The sequence below is a fragment of the Elephantulus edwardii genome, unplaced genomic scaffold, assembly GCF_000299155.1.
Source record: "Elephantulus edwardii isolate Elephantulus edwardi_28Jun2011 unplaced genomic scaffold, EleEdw1.0 scaffold00260, whole genome shotgun sequence".
NCBI classification, from domain to species: domain Eukaryota; kingdom Metazoa; phylum Chordata; class Mammalia; order Macroscelidea; family Macroscelididae; genus Elephantulus; species Elephantulus edwardii.
Window position 1 is genome coordinate 2368745 of NW_006400010.1, and position 8340 is coordinate 2377084.

At 40.5% G+C, this 8340-nt stretch overlaps 1 protein-coding gene and 1 pseudogene across 1 annotated transcript in view; one reads left to right on the plus strand and one right to left on the minus strand.

The window, feature by feature from the left end:
* The first annotated feature begins 991 nt into the window (after positions 1-991).
* Positions 992-8340, plus strand: part of MBTPS2 (membrane-bound transcription factor peptidase, site 2) — a 100871-nt gene continuing 93522 nt past the window's right edge. Inside the window, exons 1-2 of the mRNA XM_006899529.1 lie at positions 992-1066; positions 6501-6649. Of these exons, the coding sequence (XP_006899591.1) occupies positions 992-1066; positions 6501-6649 (224 nt within the window). The remainder of the gene's footprint in view (positions 1067-6500; positions 6650-8340) is intronic.
* LOC102876027 lies at positions 3681-4380 on the minus strand (annotated as a pseudogene).

Sequence of the window (8340 nt, forward strand, 5' to 3'; positions counted from 1 at the left end):
AGATGCATTAAGAACTTTCAAAATCCTCAGATGTTAGACCTAAATGTGTAGCTGCAGTTGAGAACCGGTGCTGTAATTCAATTATAGAATCAGGTATCTGTCAACATAAAAATATGGGCAGGGTGGGAGAGTGAAGGAATTAGGAAAGATCCGGTGTGAGAAACAATGTATTCGAACTCTGTAAATAAATGAGTATAAAAAATATTTTTAAAAAGGAGAAAAAAAAATATGTGCAGATGTTGGAACTGGTACCAACGTCACATCTTATATAATGAAAGAGTTTGGGGAAACCGCATGAGTTACTTAATAATATGGACAATTCTACAAAATATGATGGTAAGTGAAATAAGCCAAAAGAGTTTTGTATGATTGCATTACCATAACATTCGTTTTAAAAATCAGAGAACTGGTGTTCGAGTGTGATTGGGAAGCGGCAGGAAATAACTTCCTGGAAGGAAGAATAAACTTGAGAAGAACGGTTGAGACCTGTGCTAGTGTTTTCTCAAAATGTAAATTATACCTCAATAAAAAAAGCATGAACAAATGAAGCCTAATTAACAAATCTTGCTAAATGTGACCAGGTGGAGAAGGGGTGTATTTATTTTAGACGGCCCCCACTAGATTAAACAGAACAGCAAATATCGGGGCAAAACCAGTGAGCATGGGAGCCCACAGCAGGTGTAGACAAAGATTAAGAAATCTGAAAGAAAGCAAGCGAATCGCTCGCGAGCTGGAATCTGAGTACCACCTGACGTCACAGCTGCGGACCGGGTGTGCAATGACACGGTAAGTCCCGCCTCTTCCTCCGGCGGGCCTGTTCCCTCGTGACCCAGCGGAAGGGGCTTGAGGAGAACAGAATCACCGTGAGAAAGAAGTCGGAGGCCGCTTGGGTTCCTTGCGGATGCCCGGCGTGTAGGCGCCGCTTGCCGTCGGCTGGTTGCGGACAACGGTGAGGAAGACCACGGCTCGCCTTCGCTCGCCTGCCACCGCTATGATTCCGATGTCGCTGGTGGTGGTGGTGGTGGGCGGTTGGACTGCCGTCTACCTGACCGACTTGGTGCTGAAGGTGAGGGCATCGGTCCCGAGGTCTAAGTGCGCAGGGTCCCTGGGTAGCAGGCGTTTGTCGGGGGCTTTTTTTTTTTAATTTTTTTTTCGGGGGCTGGAAGCAGCGGCCGGTGGCCCACGTGCGGCCTTCGGCGGGTGTGGTTCGTGTGGTAAATGGAGCAAGGTCCGTAGCGGGAGAGGTGTGGTGGCCAGTGTGGCTTTTGCCAGATCCTGCTTGTTGTTTGTTGTGGCGTGCGGTCGAGGTCGAGTCGGAACCGACCCACAGCCGACCCTACGGCGGGTTTTCCGAGGCAGTTAATTGCACGAGATTAACGAGTTAATTGCACATCCTTCTCCCGCGGGGCGGCCAGTGGCCTCGAACTGCGTGACTTCGCAGCAGCTTCTTAGCCCGGGAGTTCTCAAGGGTCGGCCAGGTGGGTGCTTTTGGCGAACTCCGGAGGGCTAAGGCTCTGCCACACTTGGAGTCATCGTGGAGGAAAACGAAACGTTTGTTAAGTAAAGGCATCGTTTTCCTTCTTTGTCTTAGGGTCGCGATGCTCTCTACGCACTCTTGGTGGAGTTAATCTGACCCAAGTGATTTCTTTGGTGCAGTGGTTTCTAACTTGAATATGTTAAGTACTGTCGAGTCGGAACCAAGCCATAGCCGACCCTCCGGCGGGTTTTTAGAAGCAGTTAATCTAACGCGAACAGGTCATTTAGGCTTACGGTTAAAAGCATTTTCTGGGATTGGAAACTAAAATTTTTCCTTTTCTACTAGTTCCCAAGTGGTAGCCCTCAGACTATACTTAATTAAGTACCAAGGATTTAGCTAACTAGTTTCTGATGATTTAAACTTCTAAGTTTGTGCACCCTGCATCTGAAACTCACTTTTTTTCTCGCCCGCAGGTTTGTTTTGTTTAATTTTATTCTGTTTTTGTGTGTGTACCGTCATACCGAATTTGACCGGTATAGGAGATTGTCCCTCCTCCAGCAGAGCATCTAGTGGATTCAAACGGCATAGCTTGGGGATTGCAGTGCAGCTTCTTGCCACTAGGCCACCAGAGCTCCCTTGCCCGCTCTTTCTTGTGCCGGTTCGCACATGCTCCAAGCAAGCTTCTGGGGTCATATGCGGGTGTATGCAAATCTTATTTTCTCTATTATTTAGTACACATTCCAATTTGAAAAAGTGCAGTCATGGGAATAACTTTAAATGTACTATAGCTTGGCACCGTGTATTTTTAATTAAAGGTCTAATGAGGTGACACTTATGCTTGTTTTATTGCCTTTGAACTTGTAAAGTGCAGGAGATTTTACAGTGTGAGTCTTTAAAGCTTGGCCTGGACTCTGCCACTGCCTAGTCACTGGAATTTTGGGCAAATTACTCTCGGTCAATTTTCTTTTCTTTAAAACAGGAGCAATTAATACTAAAAATCGCCTTATATTGTAGAGGATTACATTACTTTATCCACATAATGCCTTGCTGCTTGAAGTTCAAGGACTAGTAGTTTTGCTTCATCTGGGAGTTTAATGAAAATATTGAGCTTTGAAATGCCTTACCTCTAAGTTGGAAATGTGGAAAAAAATCCAAAATAGAAAGGACTTTATAAACCTTTGGGACAATCAGAACATCTCTTTGATTTCAGTGTCAGCCCCTGATCTGAAAAGCGCAATAGTCTGTTCTGTAAACATTCTTAAAATATTTTTTAAACTGCTTTAGTTCCGGTGTGATCTGTCTTTTCACCCCTCATTATTCTAGGATTTCCTTAGTAGACATCTAATGAGGACATTCTCTTTTTTTTTAACTCTCAGAGAGCAAGCAGATTTACTATGCAGCAAAGAGGAAGGCACACTGGGTAGGGAGGAAAATATGCGACAATGAATGATTGGAAAGCCAATTTTTCTGTAAATTTTCATTAAAATCACAAAGGAAAAATTATTTAAAAAAAGAAAGTTTTACACGTCAGGAGACTGAGGGCAGAAAACATAGATTATAGTTCTAAAGGCAAACTAACACTTATATTCAGACTTAGGTTTGTTGTGGGTTTATTTTTTTTTTTTGCAGTCTGTGATGGTTTTTATTGAAATATTTTATCTGAAGGTACACAAAAATTACTTTTACCATGTGACTCTGAAATACCAACTCTACTGCCTCCCAATAAAGAGTCAGTAATGACTTTTGAAATACTACGTAATCAAAGTCATCAGTGAAAAACAGTATCAAGTGAGGCTCCCTGAGCACTTATGACCAATCCATTGTAAACAAATACCAACCTTAAAACCAAACTCCAGCAGTGGTGGTGTTAAACCGAGAACAGAAAACAAAGTATGACAGGGGTCCACCAAAGGGATAAGAAGGAAAGCTGACTTCATATTACAGGTCGACACACAGAAATGAATCCTGCCGTTCCTTTCCGTGCATATGCTTAGATTTCTTATACCCATAACGGAAAGCTCAGCTTCAAAAATAAGCGCTTTAGAAAAATAGATTGAAAAGGTCTGATAATCAACTCTCAAATTTTATGCTTAATTTTTCCACTTTTCTCAGTTTCCTAGTATATTTTAAGTGTAAGCAGGTAAATCTTCTCTGTAAATTGCATGCTTGGAAATCTAGACAGATCTTGAAGAACCCCAGCAGGTTACATGTAGCCCATGTTGATTTTGGTTTCCCATCTCTTCTTAGCTTCAAATCCCCATGCAAGTTTCTTCTTTTTTCGAACAACCTGCGAGTTTTCAGCATTATTTTTGGCTTTTACAAAGTTGTGACAGGCAATAGCTTTGGTAATTTTCACGCCAAGCTCTCAAGTAGCAAGCTGGTTACTGAGCTCCTCAGCCTTCTCAATATTCCACTCATCCAAAGCCTGGTCTATTTTCTTTTCAAGACCCAGCTTGTCAATCTTTTTCTTTTTCACAGGGGAGTCATAGCGATCATTGACTCCAAAATACTGAGTAAGCTCCTTCTACTGGGCTTCATTTGGGGACTGTTCACTATGAGTTGCTTCTTCATTCTTCAGTTTACCTTTCCTACAGCCTCTTCCTCATCTCCGCCTAAAGCCTGAGGCTGAGGTTTTCTGTTTTCAATTTTTTTTCTGTTGTTCTTGAAATTTATTCCACATGTTTAAGGAAATTCCAGAAGGGCACTTTTGAAGGGCATTTACACTTGCCTCTGTTTCTAGTTTTGGTCCATTTGTTGGGAAATCAGAGGTTTCTGTTTTTCTGGTCACTTTGATTCTCAGCTTCCTGTGAGGGAAGTGCAGAGTTTTCTGGAATGGCTTCATCTTTGGAATTCTAGTCAACATCACTTTCATTTAGGCCAGGAGGCAGTAGTCCACTTGACATCTCGCCCCGGAACCATCCGCCCGGCAGCCATCTTAGGACCCTCAGACTTAGGTTCTTTTAAAATGACTAATAGGCTTGGTATATCCTTCTAGAGACAAGTAAGTGGTTGACTGGGCACCAGGAAGACAGAAAACTTAGTATACATGCTCAAACTGGAAACAGGGATCAGCGTCCAGTTATCGAAAACCCTATGTTAGTCGCAGAGCTCCGACTCTCCAGAAGCTAAAACCTTTATTAGGGCTGCATGTAAGCAGCTATGCTCCTAGCAATGGATATTTTTAGAGCGAAGTCATGAGGACAAAGATACGTTCAGAAGTATTATAACATGATTAAAGTCTGCCTAATTTATTTGGGTTGTTGCTTAGAAGTTGAAAGCACTAATTCCTAACTTGACCCTTCTGTTCCACTGGTTGGGAACTTTTTTAAATTTCAATACAAAGTTCCTTTTTTCCTGGTAACAAGGTTTCTAGACCTGTGCTGTGCAGTCATGTAGCTCCTGAGCACTTGAAATGTAGCTTGCCTGAATTGAGAAGTACTATATAAGTATTAAATTTACCCCTATGTATAAAACTTGGTTGCTCTTGGTATGTGCGACACACAGAAAATGCAGTGAATGGCCTCAATTGGCCTCATATGTTGATATGGTAGTATCTAGGGAGTTGATGCAAAAAAAAACCCCCAACCAAACCCAATTATTAATTAAAATTAATCTCAACTATCCTGTTTCTTTTTTAGAATATAACCACAAGAAATAAATTACATAGGTGGTTTGTACTAGGTTCCTGATGGATGGTTTTGTTCTAAGCTAGATGGACAAACTGTTTCTATAAATATTTTTGGTTTTGTGAGCCATTAAGCAATTGTCACTACTACATATTCTTAGATTGTTAGTTAGGTTTGATGTCTTTTTACTTTTAAATGTAAGAACTGAGTGAAAATGTCAGCGGCCATCGACCCCCGAGACCCATGCTAGGGACAGACAGCAAAGGTTTTCCAAAGGCTTGTCATAGGTGCCCTTAAAAATGGTTCTCATTCATGGTTCTCAACATGGTTGTCAGTTTGCAGAAACCCTGATTTGGGGTCTGTAGCCCTCTCAACCAGTGCCAAACCAGTGGTGAAGCCTGAAGCGAACTCTGTGGACAGTGGAGTGGTTGTCCCCCAGTTCACGAACTGGAATCCACAGAATCTGGAGATCTTGGCTGTGGCCAGGAAAGAGCAGGGCTTGTGGGACCCTGTGGCACAGGTTGTGAGTTATAAGTACTCAGCATCTAAGTGGCAAAATTGTGGTTTCAGCATCCACTTGTGAATGGGCTATTAAAAATCACCTTTATAGGACTGCAAATATGGTGGTATGCTTAGGACAAGTATTAGCAGAGTGATGCTTACAGGCAAGAATCAACTTCATGGTCTACCAGCCCACCCCTGGGAGAGTGCAACCTCAGAATGAATCAGATGACTACAAAATGCTATGACAGAAGGTGGTGTCATGCTACTGGAACCTCAGAGAATCTATCAGTAAACTGATTGCTTTGAATTTGCCAATAAAAATGATGAGCTCTTATATCCATCAGAAGAAAACTTCTAGACAAAAAAGAGCTTGGGAACTTTTTAACAGTAATCTGATAGTACTGTACTCTGAAGTAAAGCTCACTTCTCCTACCCTTTTGTATTTCTTTGCTTGCTTTTTATCTGAGGACTGGATTCTTCTTCCTTCTTGGACATGAGAGTAGTATCTGAGAAAAGTTGTCAGCTATTTTTATTAACTCTTACGGGACAAATTAAGATTATGTTTTATTTATTTGTTTTTAATTTAAAGAACAGTGGCATGCTGAAACTAACTCCTAAAAAAATATGTAAAAACCATCCTTAGCTCACAGGCTGTATAAAAATGGGCTGTAGGCTAGACTTGGCTAATGGGCTGTGGTTTGCTAAACTCTATCCTGAGCAAATTAATTTAACCTAAGACCCTCTCTATAAGACCCTCAAGAATGAACAGAAAACTGTTAAGAATATAAGTATCTGAACAGTCTTGATTACCTATAGAAAATACTTCTTTTGCTTCTTTAAAACATTACCAATTCTTCAAAACTGAATGATGTCTAACTCTTTTTCTCTTTTAGTCATCCATCTACTTTAAGCGTTCTTATGAAGACTGGCTAGAAAACAATGGTGTGACCATCTCTCCTTTTCACATAAGATGGCAAACTGCTGTTTTTAATCGAGTGTTTTACAGTTGGGGACGACGGAAAGCGAGGATGCTTTACCAATGGTATTTATCTTCTCATTTTACTTTAAAATAGTTACTGTGATGTTGAGTTAACTTAATTTTCAAACTGTTTGGCTGTTGAGTTTCGGCTAGCAGTCCAGCATGCTTGCCTGTGCCCCTTAGAGCTTATGTCAGTCTACAGAGTTTTAAAAGATTAACTGTAAAGAAAGAAATTTCTAGTTTTATAGTTCTTAAATAAATTTTATCATTGTGATTTTGCATGGATTATAAATCAAAGATTTTGGGGAAAAATATATAAACATTGTAATTAAACCAGTATGAAATAATTTTTTTTAAAAAATGGAAGATTTTATAGTGTTTCTGTTGTTGTTAAGTGCATTCAAGTACAATTCATAGACTCTATATACAGCTGTTCTGAACCTTGTCCTATCCTGTACCATCCTTATCTCTGACCCACTTAAGCCCATTGCAGCAATTGTAGGTTATTAAAATGATGTCTTTTAAAATAGAAATAAGATGATCTCTGGAAAAGATAACACCATCATGTTCTATGGTTAAGATGATTTCTGGTATGTTGTTGTTAGGTGCCTCTGGGTCAGCTCTGAATAATATGTGTATACCTATGACAAAATAAAACCATGCTTGATGCGTGCTCTCTCACAGTCTCTGCTTAAGCCCATGGTTACACTCACTGTGTTGATCTATCTCATTGAAGGTCTTCCTCTCCTTTGGTGGCCCTCTACTTTTCCAAGCGTAATTTTTTTTCCAAGGGCTCACTCCTCCTGATAACATGATCAAACTACTTAAGATGAAATGTCACTATCCTTGCTTCCAAGGCATGTTCTTTGTTCTTTTTGTCATTGCATGATACAGTCCTTATTCCAAAGCATCACAATAGTTGAAAGGCATCAATTCTTTGTTCTTTTTTCACTCTCCTGCATTCATATGCATATGAAACAATTGAAAATCCCAAGGCTTGGGTCTGGTACACCTTCATCTTTAAACCAACATCGTTGCTCAGGAGCTTTTTTTTTAAAAAAAAGTACTCATTTATTAACAAACTTCATAAACATTGCTTTTTACACTGTATCGTTCCCATTTCCTTCACAGATATGCTTCCACCCATTAGATTGTGTGACCTGACTCTGTGACTCTCGTCCTCACCCGTCTATTTCTACTCTTCCCCCAGTCTTAAATCTTCATACTAATTCTACTAAAATGGTCTTATGCAGTATTTGACCTTGTGGGACTGATTTAGTTCACTCAACTTAATCCTCCCCAGTTAGGTAGTAATTTATAAAATCGTTGTTCCGGCACGCTGTTTAGTAGTCTAGGATAGGAATGTACCCTAATTTCTCAATCCATTCGATTGTGGTCGGACATTTGGGCCGTTGCTCTGTTCTTTTGATGGTGAATAACACTTCTGTGAATATTGATGTACAAGTCTCCATTTGTGCCAAAATTCTCATTCTCTTGGGGTATATTCCAAGAAATGGAATAGCTGGATCATCTGGAATTTCTATGTTCAACTTTTTGAGGAAGCACCAAACTGCCTTCCAGAGTACTTGTACAATTTTACAGTCGCACCAACAGTGTATAAGAGATCCTGCCTCTACATATCCTCTCCAACATTTATTACTTGCTGTCCCGTTTAGCTTTACCACTGCTACTGGTCTGAAAACCCTATGTACAACAGAACACATTTAGATAACAGAAAAAGGCAAAGGAGGTTG